The 27,131-nt window shown below is 43.3% G+C and overlaps 2 protein-coding genes across 3 annotated transcripts in view; both read right to left on the bottom strand.

Moving 5' to 3' along the window:
* osbp2b (oxysterol binding protein 2b) overlaps positions 1–13,044 on the bottom strand; it is a 41,763-nt gene extending 28,719 nt beyond the window's left edge. For both annotated transcript variants that reach the window (XM_029511334.1, XM_029511333.1), the window contains exons 1-2: positions 12,815–13,044; positions 7,035–7,243 (exon numbers count right to left, since the gene is read on the bottom strand). In XM_029511334.1, coding sequence (XP_029367194.1) covers positions 7,035–7,243; positions 12,815–12,972 — 367 coding nt within the window. In that variant the 5' untranslated portion in view covers positions 12,973–13,044. The remainder of the gene's footprint in view (positions 1–7,034; positions 7,244–12,814) is intronic.
* A 3,109-nt stretch (positions 13,045–16,153) lies between these two features.
* On the bottom strand, positions 16,154–25,540 carry rasl10a (RAS-like, family 10, member A). Its single transcript, XM_029511504.1, has 3 exons — positions 25,325–25,540; positions 18,819–18,943; positions 16,154–16,424 (listed from the first exon to the last, which is right to left on the bottom strand). Exons 1-3 carry the CDS (start codon positions 25,538–25,540, stop codon positions 16,154–16,156), a joined length of 612 nt encoding a protein of 203 aa, XP_029367364.1.
* Positions 25,541–27,131: the final 1,591 nt, after the last annotated feature.

The following is a 27,131-nucleotide window of genomic DNA, read 5'->3' as shown; positions in this document are numbered from 1 at the left end:
CAAGCACACAAACAGCTAACAGAGGGAATACAAAGTAACACAAAGGCAAATGACAAAACAAGAATTGTGAAATACAAATAGATATATACACATTCAAAAAGCATCATAATTTTAAATTCAGTCTTTTACACACATGTAAAGATCAGAAAGATCAATTAATTGTGGGGATAAACTAATTTAGTAAAATAATAGACTGATTTTAAAAGCCAAAAACCATTTAAAACATCAGGCCGTGACAGCTTCTGTTATTGTTCAATGCCAAACATGATCTATGCCATTATGCAGAAGACACTGCCACACTGTCATTGAGGCAACAAAAGACCATTTCAATGGAACCTGAAAGAGAAAAGTTTCCTGCCGTGAAATACAAGCTGAAACTGAGCTCTCCTAATGGACTCCTGTGGCGATAATAACCTGCTTATCCAGTAGAGGTGGAAGATCTTTAATTAACCACAAATGTAAGAGTAAGAGTAACCGCTTCCTGCATCAGCCTGCGGTGCCTTGAAGTACGAAGGCCATGCATCAACTTGATGAACACAAACAAGCACACAAACACTTCACATGAATTCCTCACACAGAAGAGTGAAATTACAGCTGAAGCTCAATACGCTTGGGCAATGAATCATCCATCCCTGCATGCACTTAGTCATCACAGATGGGTCCACTCAAGTCCAGGTAGCATCTTTGCCTGGCAGCTGTTGGTGGTGGCAGTGCAGAGTAAATGCTCTATGAGTGTGTCTTTTACATATTGAAATTTGAGAGGTCATCCATATGGTCTTGAGTCTTATAGAAAAAATTGATAGTTCGTTGTAGTTACAACAATTTTTTCTAATTTTTTCTAATTAATCACAGGACATGAGTCTATAGGCACTGCACATAGACAATAACAACACAAAGTGAAAACCTTCAAATGTGATTTTTCTAATTTCTGAACTCCTAGGTGTGACAAAAAATAAAACTGACGTTCAGATATTTTTCCTCTGCTGCTGACCAACAACTGACTTCAGCACTGCTGAAGATTGTGCATTAAAGAATAGTTGGAGTTTCTGTGCCATTTTTCAGATGTTATAATTGGACAGTTTAATGGGCATAATTCACGATTCTCGCAGACGGCAAAATTGATAACCATAACCTGCTGCATAGTTTTGTATTTGTGTTACTCGTTATCACATGGTGTGACCTGGCCTCTCTTTCAGATTCAAACCGTAGTAAGATACATCGATATTCTCCTGTAGAAATTATTTCATCAGTTGCTGAAGGTGGTCCAGGCAGTGGACACAAAGCCCTTTCCTGGTAGCCATGGTGTTCATATATTTTTCTTTGTATTACCAAATGTAATCATTTTGCTTTAGTTAGACTTCTGTATTTGAAATATTGTTCTTTAATTATGTTTATTTATTAGACCATACTGTTTTCGATTAAAGAACAGCTTAGCATGAATGACGCAACATTGATTTTTTTTTTTTAGATTTAGTGGGATTGTTAAATATATAAAAAAATCATTTTTTGATGTTTTTCTTATGACCAAAACAAACTTGGATCTGGTCCAAACCTTTTATTTTGTGTTTTTTTATGCCCATCATGGCTACAAGAAAAGATAGAAACAGTCAGTCCAAGGACTGATGCTATCTGATCCAGACTGCTACCAGCCCTGATCTAAAGTAAGCCAAAGAATGTTGTGAAAACAACTTAAGAACAATTGAAAGACAAGTTAAAGACAACATTAAATAATTATACATCATGTTTGCCTTCCCCATCAGGTAAAGATAGTCTGTCTGTCACAGACCATTAACATATATACAAACCAAAATGGTCTAAAAGTGTTCACATCCATGGTTAAGTTGAGCCGAACAAGTCTGACATCATGTTTAGAGTAGTGAGCTGAAGCTTGGCCAAAAGGAACACTCCACTGAAAAATTATGACTTTTATTGTCGTCTCTCACAGCCCTCAGCATAAGAGGCCACATGAACCAGTTTAAACGCATATTGTGCACAAAGACCTGAGTGGTGGCCTTTACACAAATGGAAAACAATATCAGACCCACTGTGTTCAACTGCAGTGCTCTGAGACAAACACACTTAGCTGACTCCAGTGAAAAGACCAGACGTTGGCACATACAGCTCCACCTGACCAGGAAACAGAGGTGCCATAACAAAAATCCATTAAGCAGCTAAAGTAGGAAGGAATGCGGAAAACTGAACCTGGGACTGAGCTACTATTGTCCTATTGGACCGTCTTGTATAACTAATATTTTAATGGCCTGCCTGTATCAGCATTCTCTATTTCTCCACTTCAGCTCACTGCTGATGAAGCACAAATGTGACACAGCTAGAAGGGACACAATGCAAGTTTAATAAAGAATAGAGTTTCATGCAGCATGCAGAAGGTCACTGCAAACTGAAGTCATACAAAGCCATGGAGAGCAGACAGCAGAGTGTTTCAATAGCCCTGTCCACTGGCAGTGTTTACACTGGTATCATCTATAGATCAGCTTAAATGTGTTAATAATGGTCTTATCCCACGACACTCTGAAGGAAAGACAAAAGTAGTCCTAACACAACATTCAAAAGAAATGATCCAAGATTAGACTCCCACAGAAACACACAGAGAATTGAGCAGAACGGGACACAGACCAATCATATTACTCTCTGGCCTCAAGGATCATTCCTATTGTTTTCAAATACTTTCATCTTTTTTTAAATCTAAATATTGAAGTGAATAATGTGTCATGTTGGAAAGTTTAAACTATCTCTGGTCCCTTTTGCTGACATCATGCTTGGGAGTAGAGACTGAGATGATCCAGGAAATCGACTTCTGTGAGCCACACTTTTACAATCAAGACAAACAAGGACAGGTGACTTAAACCACAGCTGCTGCACAACTAATAGATGAGGATGACAATGATACAATCTGTCCTGTTTAGACGGGAGTACTTGACACAGGATGGAGCCTGTAAAATTTTGCAGGGCTAGATTATTTAAAACTATATGAAAATATAGACTTTACTTTAAGATGTTGCATTGGCTCTACTTTAACAGAATAGCCATGTGCATTGCCATAACAGACACTGTGTCATACTCTGTAATTACCAGAAAAACTAAGTCACACAGAACATGGATGGGTGTGTGTATGTACACACAAACACACACACACACACACACACACACACACACACACACACACACACACACACACACACACACACACACACACACACACACTGTCCTATAATCTGAGTCTCTTGCCCTGCAGAAAATTCAATCAACTGCTCACAATCCAAAACAGATGCAAAAGACCAAAATGGCAGAGCAATATATATATATTCAAAGCACAGGCCATCCTGATATATCCATTATAAATCAGTAAACAATACATATGATACACAACAGAAAATAGGCATACACATGTATGCATGCACACAAACACACACACAAGGACAACATGAAAAAAAAGCCATGTACTTACAAGGAGACTCTGCCTTATTCCGTCCCTAATTTTCCCCTGATTTTTCAAGACAATGGCAATGTTCTACGCAATAGAAAGAAGTGGGTGAAGGAGTTGGAAGCAGAGGGTCATTCCTTTCAGAACTAAAACCTCACTGAAAGAAAAGCAGAGTAAAAGGCTTACGGAGAGAGAAGGGGAGAGAGAGTGAAGAGGGAGGGGGCGGGAAAACCAGACAGTGAGTGAGAGGGAGAATGGAAGAGGGAGGAAAAGCAAGTGCCAGAGAAAACATTGGGGGTATATAAAAAAAAAAAAGAAAAACCCCAGCTAGGACCAAGAGATAGGGACAGAGAAAGAGGGAGAAAAAGAAGGGGCTAATAAAGGCATTTAGACGCATTCCTGATCTTGCACTCGTGTCATCCTCTTTCTTGCCCATTTGTTTCAGGACCACGGACAGAGAACTACGTGTTACTGTAATGAGGGAGTCGCGCCTGTAAAGTTAAAACAGCACAAAAGACTGAGGAAAACTGGGATGGAAAAACACACAGCAAGATGATGAACGAGAATCAACATATCTGACATAACTGAAAAGCTGTCATTAAATCATGTGGCTACATTTTTACTGCCGTACATGACCAGACTCAGTTTGAGGAAAACCTCACCCAAGAACTGTCACAGTGATTTACTGATCAAACAGTGATGCAGATGCAAGCGCTGTTGTTGGAGACCTAATAATACCCATCAGCTTGCACACTGAGCAAATCAGTATCGGCTGCTGTTTGGCGTCCGTCTGCCTCAGTTGTATCAGTCTGAGCTCAGCTAGAGCCCAGAAAAACCACTAACTGGATGAATGATCCAAGTATCTATTAATTTCTCATTTTATCCCACTAACTTCCACTAGAGCCTTCCAGCTGCTACTTACATTCAAATTATAACTTGTATTAAATTCAAATAGGGGCGCATGTCAGGCAGGCAAATTCATGGCATCGTTGGATAAAGCAATTCAGTGAGATGTGATCCTACTTTCACCAGAAGAGGAAAAAAAGACAGGCAGGCAAACCCTTCAGAAAGGTCACGATGGAGTGAGGGGAAACACTGCCACCTACTGAATGTAGAGAGCTTCAACTTCAGTAAGTAGCTCAGTAAAATGTTAGAAAGCCAACCTAAGCCAAATAATCATAATAAAAAAAAAGACGGTTATCCAAGAAAGTTATAAGAGAAGGTTTAGAAATTAAAGTGCTGCAAATGTGACAGTGGAGATGGGAAATTCAGTGATTGATTTACAGGTCAGGTTAGTTAGTTAGTTGTTCACAGACAAAGTTTAAGTCCGGGTATTTTAAGGTAAAAAATTGGATGTAAAGGTTTTAGAAATGTGTATAAATGTGCTTCTATATAGACACGTGACGTGCCCATAGTTTACTGTGTGCTCTCCTGGAGAAATCGAACTCTTTGTTCCACTGACAGACAAAGAAGAGCAGGTTTTAATGAATGCAGACACGCTGTCACTGATCCATGTTTGTCTAACACCATGAACAAAGGAGATGCTCCGAAAGATCCTGATGGCCAAATTATCCACTAATTTTAACGAGCCCTGACAACTGACAACATATACACACATTATACGTACACACACAGAAATTCCTGTTAAAACAATACTCTTAGTGGCAGCTGCATTAGCAGATATCACACAGCGTCCCTCCTAAATCCTCCTCCCACTGACAGATTAGCTGTGAAAGGAAGAGGTAAAAGAACATATGTATTCTGTCTCTGAGCTTTAAAGCATTTACTGACTCAAAGCATACAAAGTACAAATAACTTATTTCTTGTAAAAATAAAAGAAAGACTGACATATGTCAGGCAATTATAGCTCTTATCTAATAAAACAGACAGGAGTACTGGTAATAAACAGTTTTACCTCTTTAAATAAAGTACTGGGCAAACAGTTTAAAGTGCTTTGGTTGACAGGGCTTCCACCCCTTACAGAAAGTATGCATTACAGACTGGAGCAGGACTGAAAGAAGCGAGTATGACCACTGAAGTAAGTTGATATGGGCAGTGAGCTAACAATTGGTAAGTGACAGCCTGAGGAATTAACATATTCTCTTTTCTTTTTGTTATTTTAATTGGTTTTAATTTTAATTGCTAATAATTCAATCATTTATTAGAGGGTTAGGGTTAGACTGTCAGCTCATATATGGATTTTTTGGTAATAGCTGTTGATGCGTGAATGGAAACTAAACAATGGCTTTTAACACGTGTTTCATTGTAACATCATATTGCTGTTGCTTCATATTGTAGCTTTTGGGGGCGGCCCAATAGTGACTGATTTGGGCACATACAATGCTGGGCCATAAACTCTGAGGAGGTATCCCTGGCATGAATCCTGGCTGGGAGGACTCTTTCCCTCACTCTGACACCCTATTTCATGACTCCCTGCACTACCAAATAAAGGCTGTAAAAAAACCTATAAAAACTGTTGTTGAGACTTCAAAACTAAAATACATTTTAAAAGGAATCTCAAACACATCTACTTTTATCATTGATCTCACCCTGTGGATCCTGGTATCGAAGCCATACTAAATAAAAACTTTGTCATCAATACCAAACCTTTTCTCTCACTCTAGCTGGTGACCTACTTCTTTTCTAACATGCCAGGCAAACATAAGTTCAATATACGAAGAGAGCCAACATTTGGTAAGGAACATTATCCATCAAACAGTGGCAGGACGAAATCCATTACTGTCCAGAAGAACTTGACAACAGACTTACAAATTAAAATATGTACACACACACACACACACACACACAAATGTACAAAAATAAACATCAAATACTGTGGCCCGTTCAATAGCCTAACCTATATATACAGGCATTCTTCTCCTGCTTACTGGAAGTGGAAAGTAGAAAAGCACTCGCACTCTCTTTCTGTCTATATTTAGTGATCTGGTTTTCAAATGGAGGCCAGTGGAATATATAGCCCGTCTCAGTCTCTGTAGACCCTGTCTGCAGAAGCATTGGGATGACGCCAGAGTGAAACGTGAAGAAAGAAGTCTTCCCAGGCTTTTCCCACAGCCTTTGACCAACAACACCTAATAGAACCATACAAGAATAAGTCCCCTTGGAAAGGACAGTGTTTGCTGTCAGGACAAGGATGAATGGAGGCTCAGTTCTCACGGTACCATTAGCATACTCTGGTTAGTTTTTCAGACTGAGCAGACAGCGCTGCCCTCTCCTGGCTCACACGGGAATCTGAATTACATGAAAGAAGCAGAGTATGAACTGAAACTCCAGCTGTGCTGAAATCAAATGCCAGATGATGCCTGAAAACTGAGAGTTGCACATGTTGAGTCAGTGCTGACCATGACTTTTACCACACAGGAAGCGTGTGGAAGGAAGGAAGGAACTAAACCAACAATCCAGAACAGAAAGTAAACACACTTTTTTCATCAAGATTGGATTCTGACTCTTAACCTCTCAGACCAGTGCACCATGGGTAAATTACACTCTTTGAGCACAAATTTCCACAATGGTAGCCATCTCAAGCATTGTAAAGGTGTCAATATTAGTAGCTGCTTGCTTCAGCTGCACTTACCAGACTGATCGTTCATCATGCGGATGGCTTTGGCTTTAGCCAACTCCAGCGCTGTGACCCATCTCTGCCGCTCCACTTCTGTGCTGGCCTTTAAGTGATAAGTCCGGCCACCGCTGCTCAGGACAATATTGCAGGCATCCTCTGTGTCGATGTGTGCTGTGGCCAAGTTGATTGTTCCACGACAGGTATGGGCCATCTCCGCCTGTGTCCTGCAGTAAAATACCAGCCAGAGGGATAGAAAGCGATGCAGAGAGAGAGAAAGGCAGGTAGACACAATAAAGAGCTGGGAACATTGGTCTTGGACATGAGTTAATCATCTTTGCTCGTAGTGTCTATCCCACAAACAGTCCATTATAGGATAGTGAAATTGACATTTCTATAAGCACAAGCAAGGAGGTGAGGAGGGACATGAGCTTGCCACAGTGATCATGTCAAGAGTCACCTTGAGGGTCAAGCAATTATGGAAGTACATATAGAATAGACTGAAGCACATTTATTCGTGAAACCTAAACCTGGGTTAGCCAATGTCAAACAAACGGGATGGTTTAAACTTCTAATTTACTCAGTGTGACCTGCCTGTCCTGTTGTAGGTGTGCTCGGTTGTGGGTACATGGCCTCCATTAAAACCAACTGTTGCACATTCAGTGGGCCACAGTAGTCTACATAACAAGGCCATTGTCTGTCTCCAGGCCTGTGTAGTGGACAAAACCAAACAATGAATAACAGTGCGAACAAAGGGGAACTTAGTGTTAGAGGTGGTGAAAAATGAGAGCAGAGAAGAGGGAGTGAAAGCAGGGTTAGAATAAAGAGGGAGGCTGCTGTGTAAATCATAGACAAAAGTATTTACTGTATACATATTGATTTAAAATGACTATTCCTATAAGTTTCTGTTGGACATCTCCCTAAACAGACACAAACTGTGACATTTCTTGTTGCATCACAATAACCATGTGCTTGTTAAGCGAACATTTAATCAAATTTACTGTTTGGTGGAAAGCTGTTAGGCTGACATTCTTTCAGAAAGACAAGCTGAGCTGCAGGGCAGGGATGGGCCATCATGTCCCAATGAGAGCTCAGTGTATGCAGATTTTCTGTGCAGCCACAGACATCTGATTTTGCTGATTAACATGAGCGCTGCAACTAAACCAGCAAAATCACATGCTGTGGTAGTTGCCTTAGATAAAATAAATCCTCTGCCCTCCCTGTCACATTACCTACACTACAGTAGGAAGCAGCCCACATTAAAGCATGCAGTCATGCAATCATGTGCTTGTCTGTGGGTTCGAACATTCATCCGCAGTGAGCCCTCACTGTCAAAAGCAGCTGCCTCTCAGCAGCACTAAAGTGTACACCAGCTACAGTCCCACTTGACAAAGACAGGTTGGCTGCCTCCTTGTTAAGTCAGAGGGCTGAAGTGTATTTATAAGTTATGCCAGGCAGCGACTTCCCTCACTCTTCCTCTACTGGCTGAAGTCAAGTCTTGTATTGATGCCAATGCCAGAACAACGCCTCAGTGTACCACTCTTCTGCTGGCGCTCAGTGCACATCAGTTGTGCAGACCAGACCGCGCTGGGGCCATGCGAAGCCATGAGGAGAGCAGGCAGAGACCTTAACGAGCCCAGTTTCCAGGCTTGCCCGGTGGAGTTCAGCGAAAGCATCCACGCTGAATGGAAGGCAACAAACTGAATGTGCTGCTGATGAGTAAGATGAGATCCATGCAAATCGTTTATGTCCTATAGGGAGTGGGGAGGCGAGGCCATGCAGAGGCCATGAAAATATACAGTCAAGGAATCTACAAAAGCCAGGAAAGATAGATAAAGTCTTCAGGGGCATTATGGCTCTAGATAGGGTGGGGGTGATGGTGATTCGGGGAAGTTAGGGGTATGAGAGAAGATCCTGCATGTTGCGCTGAGCCAGGAGAGAATTTCAATGCTTTACCTGTCAGTCCCCTGTGCACACATCCTCATAAAACACAAATCCACCGATCTGGAGCATGGAATGACAGAACAACAACCAGTGAACAACACAGATCAGACGGCCACAAGCATGAGGAGACATTCACAGACAGGCAAGGGAAATAAGACACAGCACCCCAAGTACCATGAAAACATAGATAGGATTTGTCGTGGCTCATCTTGGGATGTTTCAGCCCTGAGCCATGGAGGGTAAGAGCCAGAGAAACGCCAGGGGATGTGGCATGATGAAGTCAGAGAAGAAAAATACGACAAGAAAACCAAAGCAATTACACTGCAATCTGGACAGCATGACATGAGACTGAAGCAAAGAAATGGGGTGAGTGTGGCCAGATTCACTGCTCACATTAGTGTTACCCTGCTACTCTCATCCTCACATAGAGCGCCCAGACAGGCACGAACGCAAAAGACACACATCCGCACAGTAGGCTGGGGCTAAGACCAATGAAGAGCCCATTAACAAGATTAGATCACAGCATTCACATCCTTCGCTGCACTCAGCCTGCTGATGTGCCAAGCTGGAAAACAGGGTTCAGGCCAAACTTTACACAGCAGCACAGCCCAAGGTTGGCTGGCTCACCACTCTCCAGCTCCACCTCCCTTCACCCAAAGGCAAAGCGTGGCAGCAGCAATGCCATAACCTGAGCACTCAGACTGATACTATCTAGTTTCTCTCCTGCAGGGAAAGAAAACATAGAAGGCCTAGTCTACGAGGAACAACTAAGCCAGATTCACTGATATGGCGGTTCTAATCGCATTCAAATTTTCAATGTCCTGTAATCTTCCCTAAAGTACCAGGGTGGATTTACTTTAAGAGGTGGGCAAGTAGTGCTGAGAGCATTAATGCTGAGAGGAAAAGTCAATTAACAAAATTAAAAATGAAATAAGTTCAGAGAGATGGAGGACAAGGATCTTGTCACATGACCTGACAGGGATGGCTTAAAGAAGCTCTTTGGGTGATTTGGGCAAAAGGCTGATGAGGAAAGACAGTTAGCTTTGCAGTATCAGAGCCAAAAGTAATCAATAACAAGTGCAATGGTGAATCCTTATAAAACTCATTACAGTTTAACAGGCAGAAGTGCTGAGTGTGTCAGTTTGTCCACAGAGCCATAGCATTGATTACAGTCCTGCCCTGCCCTTTGGCTTTTCAGCTGCAAGCTGGAGAATTAGTCCATTGCTTTGACAGCAGAAGGTCTTGGGAATTAAAGTGATCCCTCACACTATTGGCTACATCCGTCACTGGCAGTCAGTCACTTTTTTCATGTATGAATTGGCCTTTTAAAAGGGCAAACATAAAATATTGAACACTGCAAATCAAACCACTGGGATAGAGTTGATGTGGTATAAGCTGTCTACAAAAAGTAGATTTTTTATTTATTTATTTTTTTTACTTTTCATGCTTTTATTCAGACAGGAAGAGAGAGAGGAATGACATGCAGCATAGTTCCACGGGTCGGAATCGAACCCAGGATGTACCAATAATGTGGCGTTCATACTGTCAACTCCGTTTGGCACATCTGTGTGTGTATCCATCTTACTGTTGTATAACTGGGAAAATGTGCTACACAGAGTGTGCAGAGACGCAACCCATTTATCACTTAACATACAATGAAGACAATAATTAAAATGTCATCACTTTTTATAACTGTTTCCCTTTCCCTCCTTCTGGCCAACCGTCTGCACTTTCTTCACAATACAAGTGCAGATAGTTGGCCAGAGAAGACACACAAAGAGCCTGAAGTCTGACACACACAATGTGGTTTGGCAGTAAGACGTGAGTGCAGGGGACAATTTATACGCTTCACAGCATCTGCGCTCAGATGACAACAGACTACATCTACCTCACGGACAGCCGTCACCTTACAATATAAAAGACTATAAATAGAGGGTTGAGGCAACAGGCATCTTTCCTTTCACCAGGCAGGAGTAGGGTTTTGGCTATCATGCCTCTGTATTGAATAGCCCTTTACGGAAAACAAAGGAGAATCAGACAGCTTGAGAAAATGTAGCACTGAGGTGTTGGTTGAGACTGCAGAACTAAATGAAACAGGCTACAAACGTTTTGATGAGATTTTCCTCTGAGTGAATACTTTCTATCCCATTCAAATATATAACTGCAGGGAAGCACGTTGAGTTAGAGAACCAACACCCAAAAAGTCACCATCAAATGTGCCTTTTAACAAGGCAGTGAATCCCTTCAGGCCTAGACGCTGATTTTACAGTCCAACCTCCATGTGAAAGATGGCATTTGAAAAGGCAATAATCCTGGAAGGATCAGTTTAGTGTTACAATAAACACTTTGATTACTGCAAGCAATTATAATTTGCTATAACATGTTCAGCTGCAAGGTAAAAGATTTTTTTTTTATATATATAATTTCTGATTTGTAAATGTTTAAACTTCACAGCCTCTGCTCAGACTAATACAAATGTCAGCAGAGCAGGCTGGGCACACCTCCATTGTGATGTGAACCATGTCATTAGAAAAACTAGGTCAGACAGGGTGAACAACTACTGAAAAAAATACTCCATTTGTCCTTTTCTGTGGACCAAAGGAGCTTGACGAGGCATCATTAATTGCTTCATTCTCATTTCAGTGGTTGAGTCCATTCATAATGGATTTTCCTCAGCGAGAGACACTTTGGAACTAAACATAGGGTGGATCAATATTACGTTCAAACTGATAAATGCGTACCAAGAGAATTGTGACCTAGAAGGCAACGGAGCCAAGAATGTCAATGTTGACAAAAGTAGGTAAGTGGTAGCGAGCAAGCTGGTTAAACATGAAAGAGCCATGCAAAGAAGAGCTGCGTGGTTTAAAAACAAAACCAGTTTCTGTTTTTTCAAAACCGTCATCCATATTTCACTACAATGCTTCGTGAATAAAAATGGACAAGGTGAAAGGTGTGGGTGGAGAAACTCGAACCTCGCAGCTGTCACACATACTGCTCCCAAGGTCAACACTGAGCTTCCTCAGACTGGACCATGTGACAGGTGAAGTCAGCTGCTTCCAAGTCTGTATTAACATTAGACTGACAATGAGAAGAGGAGGTTGTGTTTGGTTTTTTTCAGACATTCAAAGATCAACATTTGTGATCTTACACAGCCTAACTGCACTTTCCTGAACCTTTACAATATTCAGGACACTTCTATGTTAGACCAAACCAGACTACATATTAGCCATAATTCAGTGCACATGCCGTTTGTAATCCATTCATTGTTTCTACGTAGAGCCACAGGTGTTGGTCTGTTGATCAGCCCAGCTGCTGTCAGTGTCCACCTGTGAGATCCGGACTGCTGAAGACAGGCTGATCACAGCCCGGTACCGTTAGCTAATACACCCAATGAATGAATGAATGTGGCAGAGTAATGACTCGCGTTTGAAAACAGTGAGATTAAAAGCTTAAAAGGGGACAATAACTAGCATGTAGACTTTGTTCGGGACCCGTTAAAGGATCAGGGAGTCGGTCTGAGTCCCCGAGCAGCTGGACCAGCTGTCAGTCCACCGACTTAGCAGCTAGCTTCACTTGAAGCTAACGTCGGGACCCGCTGGGTCCACGTTTCTGTCACTTGTCCCGGCTCAGGAGTCCGGGACGCTACCGCTGCTGACCGTGTCCGTCCCCGCTCACACCCAGCAGTCAGTCCGGGTCAAAACGAGCCGTGTCGGCCCCGACAGCTTGAGGTAAACAGCCGCTTTAGCCCCGCTGTTAGCCAGCCGGGGCAGCCAGCTGCAGAGATGCCCCGACGCGGAGACGTGACTCCGCCGCGCGCCTTCGTTTTGCTCACAGATATTATTCTCCACATTTACCTGTAATATGAGAGCAGGCCATTGCTGAGGACAAACCACCGCCGCTGGTAGCCTTTCAGGTAGTTGGTCCATTTAAAAAGCCAGCCCTTGTACGTATCCGACCCCGGTGCCGGGGCCGCGGCTGAGGAGGACGCGGAGCCCTTCCCTTGGTCGCTCATGCTCCGCTCCGCCGCTCGGTGCAGGAGAAACCGGGGACGGAGGTGCTACCCCACCGGGACTACCGGGAGGAGGAGGTCGGAGCTCACAGACGAACACGGTGTGTGTGTGTTTGTGGAGTGGAGCAGGGTGTGTGTGTGTGTGTGAGGGGAGGGGGGGAGGGGGGTCTGGACCGGGGCGAGAGAAACCAACGTGAACCTCCTTCACATGACGCCGGAAGAAGGACGAGAAGTGATGCCAAGACAGTTTGCTGATGCGGACTGCAGAGGATCCGGAGCACAGAGCTGCACCGGATAGACAGGAAATCCCTGACATGGCCCCCGTGTTATCTGATAAGACTGTCACCAAACACGCAGGGATTTCCAGAGACCAACAGGGAAAGGCAGCGGCCGGAGCAGGGGGCGCCTTCATAGCCGGCCTTCGATGGAGGAGGTGTTTGAATGGGGATATCCGCTCTATCAGTGAGAGTCTATGCTCTGTGGTCCAGACCGGGACCATGTGATGTTGTTATCCAAACATCCTTTAACATCTGACATGCGGTCCGGATCCAGGTACCAGACCGGACACCTGAGACCAGTCACAGGTAGACTGTGCAGCACAGACCAGCACGAAACACACACATGTATTCACATAAGAGCACATGGGAGAGAAAAGCCTCCCTCCCGCCTGTGAAAATGGAAACACGAATTCATCACAGTTTGGGGTCACATTGGGAGTCAGGTGATTGAATTTCCCCACAAACCGGCAGGACCCCAGGTACCAGATGACCAATACCAGTTGATTCATTTTCCATTTCCTGGATTATTATTAAGGCTCCTCATAGAAGCGATCCTATAAAGTTAATTATTTAGGTGTATAATGTGCTCACATTACAATAATTAGTGCACACATTCAAATAAAATCCATACAAGCTGATGGATATTTGTGTAATTAGTTGGGAGTCTGTTAGTGACCCAGGCTGTAGATAAAGGGAGAAGGAAATCACTTTTGGAACAACAAACTCTTGCCTTTGGGAAAGCAGCCACACGTTACCCAGAAGAAGAGATAAGATGAAGAATTGTTATCTTTTGACTTGCTATCAGCCAAAATCAATCAGATATACGTTTCTAAATAACTGCACGATTATTACTATCGGCCTGCCACCATAAATGTAAGTAGGTCAGTGTTTTCACTGGGAGGTCACCTGAGGATCACAGGTTTCTGTTTAGTGCAAAGGAGGGTGCTTTTACAGCCAAACTCCAGGAACTGCAGGATGTTTATGAGATACCTGGCCCAATGTTTGCCTCCGATTTGACTCCTGATAACACATTTTAACCACAAGAGGGCAATGTTGTCAAAATGATCTTTATGTGGTGTAATTGTTGCAGATCATTTATAAGTGACCAGACACAGGTTGGTGTTCTCAAATGCATTTAATATTAAAACAAAATTACCCACAGTACTAACACAGTAAAAATAAACACAGGTTAACGTTTCTGATAAAAAACTGTAGCCCTTTTATATTTGAAAACGCGCACACAAACAAACTGATGAGACCTCATGCTACACACAGTTGCTTTCTATGTATCTCTGCTACATATGTCTTTTTTTTTTTTTTTTTGAAAAACAAAAAACACACCCATCTGCCCTGAAGGCATCAAAACTACACCTCAGAAAATCACAGGCTTGTGCTCTCACATGCCAATGAAAAACGATCACATTCATTCCACTCAGCTGCTCGTTGCAGTGTCATAAAACCATCTATTACAAAAAATAAACACAATATCACATTTTCACATCAGTGCAATTAAACCCTGAACCGTTGGCTCTACCAACAAAAGCATGCAAATCAATTACTCTAAAAATCACTCTTATATACAATAGGTCTGCTTACTTTCAGCGCAGCCATATTCACAAAGTACCGAGGCCTAATCACATGTAAAAGCAGCTGTCAATCTCACAATATTCCCAAGTAGATACTATTCAGATGCTCATATGAAAGCTTTACTAAGGTTCCCTGTGTGTCTGTTATGTACTCATGAGTAGTTCGATGTAAGTCGTTGAACACTGCCTCATTATTTCTGCAGGGTATTCTGCAGAGAGCACAAGTGGATTATCTTTACTGTGTGTGAGGCATTTTTAATATGACATGGTGGGATGTATAGTTGGTCAGGACGTCCCTGTGGGATTTTATTGCTCCTTCCTAATGCCAAGCCTGAACATCTGTCTCTTATCTTGCTGTCTGTCCTTTTGCTTTCCTGAATGTCAGCTATCAAACCTACCTTTCTCTGTTGCCATCTCCCTCATCCTGGCTCGCTCCCTCTCATACACATTAATACAAACACACACACACACACATCCATGTGGCGTGTACAAGATCTCGTTTCAGGCTCTGCAGCCTCCTGCAGCTCCCCAGTTCCCTGGATTTAATATATTCATCAGAAACAGACACTGAGAGAAGGAAGGGAGCAGATTAAAGTCCTACAGTACATCATGATAAGGGACTGCAGTATTTTGTGCTGCAAGACAACCTTAAAATACCCTTCAACTGAACAAACAGCTTTTACAGGAGGCCAAGATTATAATGGGGACAGGGAGAGAACTAAAAGTGGGCTACTTCTCATAATCCAAGATTGAACACCATCTAATCATATCTGTACACACCAGATACCCTCCCCAGAAGTTAATATTTTTGCTCTTTCTCTATCCTGTTGACCACTGCTCCCAAATTAACCCAAACACTTCAGGTTCAAACATCTGACGTTGACCTCTGGATGTGACAGTTTCTATGGAAGACTCGATGATATTGCTGCCCCTTCGTTTTGAGTCTCACTAACACAGCTTCCATCACTTCAGTCTCAAGACGGTCCTCAGTAAGACCTGCTGCAGCCTCAAATGCCTAACTATGTAGGTGACTTGAGAAATGTATCTGTGCTATGTTCATTATATTGGTCTTCATTTGGTTCCTCTCAAACCTCCTTCCTTGCATCTAAACATTAAGCAGATTTTGGACGAAGAAGTGGTTGGATGAGCATGTGTGTGAAATCTTTTACAGCGCAAGAGTCTAATAAACCTCATTATGAAAAATCAGCTCAGTAAAGCAGGAGGCCACGGGGTATTTTTTCCAGCCATTGAGATAACATGTCCTTTTGCTCCACTACTACTCCACTCCTGAGGTGAGAGGGCTGGAGGCCGCTCTCGGGGTCACATGATGGTGCAGCGGTTCCTCTGTAGTGCCCCCTGCAGCCGGATGGATGTGTGGTTCTGGCGCATGCCCCGGGCCACAGCGATGCCCAGCAGCTCCTTGAAGAGCAGGACCACATGCCAGTTGAACTTGGCAGAGCACTCCACATAGCCGCACTTCCAGGTCTTCTTCACCAGGACTGACACTGCCCTGCGGGGCATGAAGCGCTGCCGCTGCAAATCCCTCTTGTTGCCCACCACCAGGATTGGCACCTCACTGCTGCTGCCTTCCCTGCAGGTGCATGGAAGGGGTATAGAAATAAAAAGGTTAGTTTAAGGAAAAAAAAAACAAAACAACAACAACTCAGATACGATCACCATGATTGTTATGCTGGTTGGTTGGGCGTGTGTGAGACGTGTGCATACAGTTTTTCTGTTCTTCAGAGGTGTGAGGGGGTGGACTGGAGGATTTGAGCTCACAGGCTCAAGGGGCCTCCCACCACACTCTGCAGCAGCTGGTTGACAGCAATAAGAAGTGTGAAAATGTATGGCAGCCAGAGATAGGCATAAATTAGCGTCTGAGTTTGTGAGTCTGAGTTTGTGTTTGCAACACACACTCATACAATGTTGATAAATATCAGTATCTAAGGGGATGTCATCATGGCAAACTGTTTTCCAGTAACAGCTGATTGGTGGTGGTAAGCAAACCAAATCTGAAGATCGCTGGGAAAAAAAAAGGGAGAGAGGGGTGGTTTACTCTGACAATGTGGATCAAAACAGCAGGTGGGGGAAATCAAATTGGACTGTGGAGCGAATACTATTCAGGGATTAAGACTGATGATATAAATAGAATTTCTAGTAAGATGATCGGTCTTTTCCCTTTTCAGTCAAAGTTACTGCAGCTTTTATGAAATGACATATGGATTATATAAAAACAGAAGTGTGTCAAGTTAAACTCACTGAACAGTGAAGCATCATGAGAATTATGAGTCTGAGGAGCAATTATGTGTGAGTGCAAGCAATCTGCTGACTTTCTCAGCTCAGTGTCAGCTGAGGTATTATTTTTTTTAAGTTGGTCTTGCACTGAATAATATTTTTTTTTTTTTTTTTTTTTGCCTGAATCTCTGACAGGAATTTGTGTACACATGTATATTAACCCTTCTGCCACAGCAAAGGGACACATAGCAGGATCGAGTATAATGGCACGTGGCGATACAGCTGGATGATGAGTTAGACTAAATACTCGTGAAAAATGTCTCCGTAAGGTCCTGATCGACTTCGCTGTACTATGTCTGAGTTTCTCCTGCTGTGTGAAACAAATAAAAGCCATCTTTAATTTCTTTTCTTTCTTTTCTTCTTTAATTTTATACCACCAGATTTAATTCTAACTAAAGCACAGCTGAAAAATCTTCCATAGTTGAGTTGAGGGTTGGGTTCTCCTTCTCACACTTACCAAACCATCAAGTGACTGCGTATCCCACTTATGTGATGAATAAGTGTCATTTAGACTGATTTTGATTTTAACCAGGGCAACACTTAAACGTCGGATGTCAGCGTAAATAAGAAGTTATGCTTGACTTTTCAAGCGCTGCGGCAAAGTTTCTATAGACGTGGAATTAGAAACCAAATATCACTTTTCTTCTTTTCACAGGTTGTGCTCACATAACCAACTTAAAAATATCTCCAAGTATATTTGGTTGGGTGTTTTAGCAGATCGAGATGTCCTCTGTGTGTGTAGGAGTGGGTGCATGCATCTGTTTGTCAGAGTCGGGGAAAACTATACAGAAGTAACACCAACTTTACTGAACCAAAGGTAGGAGGGCTGAAGAAATGCAGCAGAAAAATAGAGCGGCCTAATTCTGTTTCTGAGTGTTGCCAGAAGAACTTTGAGGACTATTTCATATCTTAAAGTTGAATAAAATCAGGCGATAAGTTTGTTAAAGTTGGCATCTGCATTTCCTGAGCTTCAGCAGCCATTATTCACCATTTCATTTTACATAATTTCTGTCCCTCCTTCTTGTTCATGTGGCCTCAGATATTTGTCTCATGATTACTCATTTCTCCTGTTTTTTAATGTTTCACACTCATCACTCATTCTCCAGCTGCTGGTGATAATGGTTTTCTCTCATGAGCCAGGAAGGTGGGCATGAACTGTGCACTGGCAGTCTGGTCATGTACAACATAGCAGCACAAATGAGGCCACTAATTGTACATTTCAGTGTCTAAATATATGCATTTATGCCAACAGCGAAGAAGCAGATGATACATTTTCTTGGTCTGCTTTCTCATTTGGATTGGTTCAAAGCCAGGCAGGAAATCTGTACGATTTATTATCTCCCTCTGGTTGTCAAGGTTCCTGCCATTTGATGCTGTTCTCTGTCCAATAAAAGTTGAAATATCCTAAAATAATCTCCAAATCACGAGTGACATCTCTGGTGGCTCTGATGAAGCAAAACAAGCCTCAAATGACTAAACTGACTAAACTGTCAGGATGTAAGAAAAGATACCGCCACAACCAGACAATCTATCGCTGTCACGTTGTCACAAATGCATAACTTTATGCCTTTATGTCAGGGCCGTGATAGCGCATGTTTTCTCCAGATGAAAGACACGGTGGCATCAATAGAAATCACAAGTCAGCCAGTGTTCATTTAATCACATGCTGGGACCTCACCGCAGACCTTACCTGTGCTCCACTATCTGCTGTCTGATCATCTTGACGTATTCAAAGCTCTCCACGCAGCAGATGTCATACACCAGGATGTAGGCGTTGGCATTGCGAACACCTCTGCAGCGTAGATCCAACCACTCCTGGAGGACACACACCAAGAGACAAAATATAAATACTCAAATAAATAAATCCGGGATTGAATCTCTCTGAAGAAAGCATCGGCCTGTCAGACGGTCCACCACCTTGGTCCAAGTGTTAATAGATGGATGTTCATAATAGGATTCAGGCCATGGATATTCATGGTGCCCAGAGGATTCATTCAGTGAGTAAAATGTATGACAACAGCTACATTTCCCCTTGGGAAAACTTGAAAAATGAAAACTTGGGGAAAATGACTCTCTGATAATGCCATTATCAAATAAAATGATCAAATAGGTTGGTTAATGCCAAAACACCAAGAAAATGTATGCAATCCTTTTTTCCTTTGTAAGTGGCAGAGGTGGGTACATTTAAACCTTAATGGAACACAGCTTCTACAATAAAAACACAGTGAGACGTGGTCCTACACAAACCCACCACCCCAACCACCTCCAGCAGCATACAATGAATTTATGAGCACTTGATCTGATAAAAGGGGCGGACTGAGCGTGTCAGGGGGGAGGGGGGAGAAAAAAATCTGCTGAGGGAAGGAAATGAGAAAACACTCGGAGCCCTGAGAGAATGTGGAAAAGATGAAAAAGCAGCAGCAGAGCAACATGAATAGACATGGTGTCGACATAACCTCTGGTATGCCTGCACACTGTTAATGAAGGCTTTGGAGACAGTGACTGTCATGACCTAAGACTAATTTTACTCTATTCTGTTCACTTTGATTGGTCTGATTCAATTCATTTATTTAAAACGCGATTTAAATTCCATTTACTTGAATATAGTTTAGTGGGCAGACAGTGGTGAAGACACAAAATGTCATAATCAGGGCTAAAAGCTGTTATGCACAAAGTGTGTTGCAGCAGATACAAATACTTATCTAACCTTCTTAAAATAGCTCTTGGATATTTTGAGAAACATGTTTTTTATATATTTTAGAGTTGCTCAAAAGGATGTATACCATTCATACATCTATAAAGATGAAGCTGGAGGCAGCAGCCGGTTATCTTAGCTTAGCGTCAGGACAGGAAATCAGGCATTACAACCAACCTGGATCTGATCAACGATAACAAAATCTGCTGGCCAGCACCCGTGAAGTTCGCACGGAGTTCACAGAAATGACATAATAAAGATAAAATCCTTTCTATGTAGGCTATTTTATCTTCTTTTTTTTATTTTACATTTAGATCATAATTCCATATATAATCAAATGTCTGTTAAATGCAAATTCAGCCTGCTCAGTTTGATTTTGACTAATAGACCTGCACCTTGTTAAAGCGCTGTTTGTTGCATCATGTTGCTTTGAAAACTGCCATATCAAAAAGAGACCTCTACTCATTTTGAACCTTCTTATTAATGTCAAAGCTAAGATGAACCCCGTTTGTAAAACTGTCTAAAATGGTGAACATTTTGCTCCAGTGTTAAAATCATTTGCCACGCACTGTTTACAGCTCTTCTATCAGCTCTTCTACTGACCTTCAGCAGCTTATGCAACTTCAAATTGAATTAAGTTCCTCTCAAGGTTGAAGGAAAATATGCTTTTTGAATCATCATAATACACCGACAGTCTGTGCAAATAAAGTTATCTGACTATTTGTGATGGGACAAGCTAATGGAGCAGGCAATGATCAGCATAACTTGTAGTGATGATAACGCTAACGCACCTGCATCAGTGAGAAATAATAAACCCTCCCTCAACTTGGAAGAGGACACGTCTTGGTGAGTGCGGGGAAGAAACAGCCTCATCATCAGCCAGAGATAATGAGGCCAATCAGGCATGGAGACAAACGTGAGAAATAGAGCAGACAAAGGGAGGAGGCAGTAAGGAGTGCTGTGAAAACTGGTAGGAAGTTTGATGATCTTCTCTGGCTCTCTCCAGGTGAAATTGGCTGTGAGACTGGAAAATAGAAGCATGGTATGATTTTGACTGTAATTTCTTTTTGCTGTCAAGCATCCAAACCAATTTAAATCCAGAGTCATATCATGCAGGCCTGCAGAAAATATCCATCTATTTTTCAAGACAGTTCTCTGTCCTGTCAAAACTCTTTTGTGAAAATTGAGGCAAGTGATGATTTCAAATGCAGACAGTGGCCTCTGTTGCAGCCACATATCCTTGGGACTAAAAATAGCAGCTTGTATTTCTCATCCCATGTCTCTTTGTCATCCAAGTCCTGCTTTTAAATGTGGAGGAGGGGCTGGAAACAGCAATAGCACTTTTGTAAGACATGCGAAAATGGGCAAAAAAAAAAAAAAAGATGTTAAGAAGTGCTCTACACTAAGCCTCGGAACAACAGACACTGCAGCATTATGGTAGCCATTAAACTGCAATCAAAGAAAGTCCAAATGCTTCTGTGGGCAAATGTATTTGTGCACGCTTGCAGGATGTGAGAATGTGAAGCGTGGTGCCACTGTCAGTCCTCTTAGCACAGCACAGAAAAAGAGCATCTCATCCTTCACACCTCACGAGCCAAACAGACCATGTTTCCCTGACAACTGCCGACCACGGTCAGTGTGTAACAGGCTAAGATGAAATGGTTGTGTCTTCTGATCCATGGGAGTGGGGGTCTCATGCTAATGATGAATCAATATTCAGCACAGGAGAGAGGCTGGTGCGACCTGGTGGGGGATGGGCGCTGAGTAATTATCAGGGATATGTCACACATAAGTCGCAGTGGATGGCATGCAATTAAAAACCATTAAAACCATCCCCTGGAGATGGAGTTGCCACTGATGACCTAAATCATTCAAATCTGTAGGTCTTCAGTTATTCAATTTCAGGTTACATGGAGAGGAGGGTCTAGTGCCGGTTTCTCACAGTTACACTGAGACAAAAAGGAGTTAATCAAGTAACTCCGAGCAATATAGTCATGAATTGTTAAGTTTTAAATCAGGAGCTAACAAGGATTTTACAAAGTGGCAACAGACTGCCTGGAGCTTATCATCCATCCACGAGCAGCTCCATTCCTTGGCTGAGTACAATGACAACTTGATTTTAGACTTTTTAATTTTCGTTGTCAACAATGTGCTGTAAGGCAGATTTAGCCCCCTTGAGACAGAGCCAGTATAGCTGTTTCCCTTTTTGAGAAAAATATTTATTCTTGGCTAAATAATCTATCCTGGCAGTAGCCTCAGATTTAATGGACGCGAATGATGCCACCATCCTATTCCATCAACTCAAATGAACCAAAAATATTGAATTATTGCTTTCAATATGCTTGTATATAACAATGATTTGATTTTAATCTGTTTGAAGAACACAGTTATTTGTTACAGAAACCTGTCTAATTTCGGCTGCATGTGGTTTCATTTTTACACGTCCCAAACAAAACTCTCAGTGCAAAAACAGCATGTACATTTCACAGATGTGCATTTCTTCTGTGTCTGAGAGGGTCAACAACTACACACTGTGTGGCTGGAGAAGAAATCCTTTCCAGCCTGTTACCACAGACTGTATCAAAAGAAATGGCTGAGGAAAATGTCCAGAGAGAGCAGAAGAGGGGGAGAGAGCCTTTTGCGTGGGAGGAAGTCATGGAGATACATTGTGGCAACGACAAAAGCAAAAGAACAAGAAAGATGGTTGCTGAATCCAGTGTAACCATCTGTTACACCATCCTATTGACACATAGTGACAGATGCTCTCTAAATGCAATACTCCGCAAAAGACAGACGCACACCGCAAAGCAAACAGATCATTACACCATCACAGCTGCACAGCAGAATAATTGAAATCCTGCCTGTCTCCTACACTGGAAATGAGAAAACATAACACTCAATGTGTTGAATTGGGGTTAGCCTGCCAGAACATAACTGTTCTTCTTTCAAACATAATCCGAACTGATGAGAAATTGCTTTGCTGCACAAGCATGGAGGCGTACTGACTCACTCCATTCTGTACCGAATTCATCACAAATTTTAGAGGGCATTACACAACCTTATTTGGTAACCCTTATTTAGACAGTGTCCATTAAACTCTGTGCAACCTTCCTAATTGAGTGCAGCAAATGCCTCCGGTCTCCTATGCTGGTCCTTAATTCCCCGCTGAAGTCTTTCAGCAAACTGTGTTTAATTTCATTTTTGGTCTACTGGTCCACTGCAAGTAAATTTCAATGAAGTTTCTTACCATTACCGCGCCTGCAAATGCCCCTGACCCAGGTGAAACCTCTTCCCACAGGGTAAACACAGAGCATGCCTTTGAGTCAAAAATACCTCATGTCTCTGCTCTTACTCCAAATAAAGCAAATGGTCACACAGAGCAAGAGCTCGGAACAAGCCCGACATGACAGGAGGACAGGAGGAGCAGGGACGGAAAAGTACAGCGGGCCTCACAGGGGTCATTCCTCAGCAAATGAGCGACCATAAATACGTCTGTTAGAAATGCAGCACTCAGCTAATGGTTTTTCTGCCTGTGTACCTCTTAGAAAAGGGCCCTGCAACTACCACTTGAAAATGATTATGAAGTATTCTCATCGTATAATACTGTGTAACACCAAATGGAAGCTGTGTGAGCTCGTGTGACTAAACCTGAGGGAGACAAGCTACACACACGTGAACTCATGAGGCTCGCCCTGTCCTATTTCTTCTCTCTGTTCACACTCAGCAGCTTGTTCCCTAATGGGGGATAAGCACCATTTAGCAGAAGAAAGAAGAAACTCAATCAGAGCGTCTTTACAGGAGGTCTCTGTGAACAGGAAGCAAAGCCCACCGTGAGCCTCTGAACTCTCTCTGACAAAATGTTTAAACTGGAGGAGCAGTGAGTTGTACGTCTGTCGGCCTGACAGGATGCTGAATAATGCTCTTCAGCCTGCCTGTCAGATTTTTTCTGCGTCATTGCTGGGGTTTGTGAGCGCACAAGCAAACCAACACTTTGGGAGGCCTCTTGTTCAGACTGTTCTCTTTCTCTCTTTTGGGCCTCTTCTTGGTTTACGATAATTTACTCCGACACACATTTTCTGTGCAAGATTGTCGGTGAGAAAGGGAAGGAAAGGTTTAACGGCAGCCTCAGCTGTCGTCCATTTGACGTGGTGACCTTGGAGGTCTCTTCTGTATCTTGAAAGCATCACTATCTCTCCACATTGGTCAGCCTGGACAGTTATCCTGACACGCCTAATCCACACTCTTTATTTACCACGAGACGTGTTTGTTCTAAAGGTTAGCTTTGTCTGTTTAAGAGTGTTACTCGCATGGGCACTGAAACAGGGTTTGGTTTCTGTAAGACCCTGTATCTCTTCTTTTCTCAGTTTGAATTTAAGTGATCCAGGAATAAATCCCACAAAAAGAAGTTCAAGTTAATTGTATTGAATAAACTGATTGATCAGTGTGAACTGGAGTTAAGTGTCAAGTGGGTGTTTTCTATCCTCGGCCGTTTTAGAAAATTCCCTCTTTCTCTTTTCACAGTGGGGAAATCAAAGGCTGGATTTTGGACCAAATTACTGAAAACTTAAAATACAATGCCTTCTTACCCGCCCACTGTTCACTTCAGCTTCACTTTTTCTCACCTCACAACTTACTTTGATAATGCAAACAAACAGTAATTTTAGCATGCAAAGGAACAGCAAGTATTTATTTAGTCTTTTTTGGTATTTACTGTTAAACTTAAAGAAATCCAGAAAAGAAGAAATGCAATAGAGCCTAAATTAATTCCCCAATGTATCAGATTATTGGTAAGGAGGGGAATGCAGCTACTACTGTTGTAGTAGCTTCGTTGCAAATTTGCTCTGCAAAAACGATTCGAACCCCTCAGAGCTACAGTGCAGCTTTTGCGGCTTGTGCTGCAATCAGATGTCTCTCCAACTAATGAGGTGGGGTATATGACCTGTGCCCGAGAATAAAAGGACAGGCTGTCTGTTCTATTTTTAAACCAGGAGTTCAACCAGGTGCTGTGGAAAATTCCTGCAGGACAAACTTGCCATTACTTTTTGTGCACGCATGTGAGATTCAGCACAACTGCCAGCAGCAGCAGTGCAGCGGGGGGAAAAAAACTAAACAAAAAAAAAAAAACAAAACAACACTGCTCTGAGTTAGAAGTTTGTAGGAAACATAGAGTGATCGGTAAAGAATATGCAAGCTGGCATGTCTCCCTTCCTCCCTTCCCTCAACATGAGGGGGAAGGGGGGAGAGGGGGAGAGAGAGAGAATTTACAGCGTCTAAGTGAAGCTCTCTGAGGCTTTAAGTCTGTCAGGTCTCCATAGCAACTACTAGACTAGGGACATCTGATAGGGATAGAAGAATAAACAAAATCGGTGGGTCTGTCTTTGAGAGATTCAATAAATGAGAGGTGGCTTCAGGCGAAGAACAAAGCCTGTGCAACCCATGCCGTGTTCAGGGAACCCGTTTGGAAGGTGGTTTATCTGAGCCCTGGCTCAGAGACCTGGTACCTGGCTGGAGCTGGATGGGAAAGATGAGATTGGCGGGACGTCCAAAACCTTCAGCTCATACATGTTCCCGTTGAGTATGACGGAGGGTCTGTACACATATCTGGTCCTGGTCGGCGTGTACACCTCCGAGAAATCGTTATAGATGAACTGGCGGATTATAGAAGTTTTCCCCACTCCGGGAGCACCGATGACTGCGATACTCAGCGTCTCCACCATTCCTGGAGCACGAGTTCAGCACCATGGACAGCGACGACGACGACGACAGATGTGGCCGTCCAGAAAGCACAGCTGGCCGCCGCTGTCTGCTGCTCTGAAGGAATTCAACCAGCCACCCCCCCCTCCTTTTTTTTTTTTGTTTTTTAAACCCAGAAGCCTCTAAAACCACCTCAGCTGTGTGCAGGTAAAGCAACCAAAGGCCGAAGGAATCATCCAGCCGTCGAACGGAGAGAAGAAACTTTGTCTCCGGGCTGATGGACGGGAAGAAGCCGTGCAGCTCGGTGACTGTCAGGAATGGAGCTCAGCCATGATCAGGCGGACGGGGGGCTTCTGGCTGCCGCTGCAATCCGACACAAAGGGACAAACTCTGGGCTTTCAGGGGACGCCCCCGGGCGACCTCGTCTTGCCCCGAGAGGAAGCGTAAAAGTCCGTCCTTGTTGTTCCCACATGGACATAATCGCACTCAGACTAGACTCTGACCTTGCCCGAACGCGCCGGAGCCCTCGGTGTCCTCGGTGATTATCTCCTCTGCGCCTCTCAGCACATTCCCGCCGATGCACCAGCTCCAGGTCCAGCACAGCGCGCCTGCATCACGCGGACGGGCGACAAGCCGCCAGCCTCGCAAATAAGATCTCCACCACGTGCTGTGAAAATGGATCCAACCTCATAATCTTCTTCAGGCCGACGGCAGAAAGGTGGGTTGAGATCTGCGGGCTTCAGTCCACACAGCCGGCAGACGGCTGTTTCCTGTAAAGGCATCTGAAGCCTCTCAACCAGCGTTTTGTGTCTGTGGCTGGAGAGACCTGAGCTGCTTCTAAACACTTCTCTCTCTCTCTCTCTCTCTCTCTCTCCCATCACTTGCCCTGCTCGTCCAATAGGATCATATCTTGCGCAAGGCGGAGAGAAGGCCACACGGCGCACTTCAGCCGTGCATCATGTCACTGAAGCTGCCCACACTGAGGGACCAGGATTATTACTGGTCAGGGGCCTCGGGCAGGGCTGGGACTGTGTGTCCCATCAATCACTGCCGCATGGCAGCAGCACACAACGGCCACAAATCTACCTCAGTGTCAAGCCTGGGAAATAAACACGCAGCCTCTTACGCTCCTTTAGAGAAGCTTGTTCAACGTGCAGGAAGTCACGTTAACTGACGGCTCCTTCTGCACCTCGGTGATTTAGGAGACATGAACATAAATGTCCTTTCGGTTGGATCCATCAGGTCTTGGACTCCCCGGGCCTCGGGACCACACACACACACACACACAGAGATTCACATCTGCAGATCCTTTTCAGTTCTTTGGTCATTTCCTGTCCGTCGTCTTCGAAAATCTAATAATGTTTGCACTAAGTAAAAAGAAGTACACGATGAACGGCATTTCGGGTCAAAACCAGACAAATGTGTCAGATTGTGTTAGCTGTGTCGTGAATCAGTGCTCAGAGCCGCGCACGTGATGAGTTCAGGTGTTAAACAAAAACACCCGGCAGCTTCGGCCTTTAAAAAGAAGGATTACAGCATGCAGATCAGATGATCATGTTCTCGGTTTTGACAGCCTGGAGGGAGGTTTGCTTCCCTGATTTGAAATCAATAATC

The sequence above is a fragment of the Echeneis naucrates genome, chromosome 9, assembly GCF_900963305.1.
Source record: "Echeneis naucrates chromosome 9, fEcheNa1.1, whole genome shotgun sequence".
Classification (NCBI taxonomy): Eukaryota; Metazoa; Chordata; class Actinopteri; order Carangiformes; family Echeneidae; genus Echeneis; species Echeneis naucrates.
This window is presented reverse-complemented; position numbering and strand designations above follow the sequence as displayed.

Excerpts from the sequence above, each read along its gene's own strand:
- rasl10a (XM_029511504.1), bottom strand. The coding sequence starts at position 25,540 with ATGGTGGAGACGCTGAGTATCGCAGTCATCGGTGCTCCCGGAGTGGGG. Across the intron at positions 18,944-25,324 it reads TCCCATCCAGCTCCAGCCAG|GAGTGGTTGGATCTACGCTG; the intron begins GTACCAGGTCTC and ends TGTGTCCTCCAG. Across the intron at positions 16,425-18,818 it reads CAGCAGATAGTGGAGCACAG|GGAAGGCAGCAGCAGTGAGG; the intron begins GTAAGGTCTGCG and ends ATGCACCTGCAG.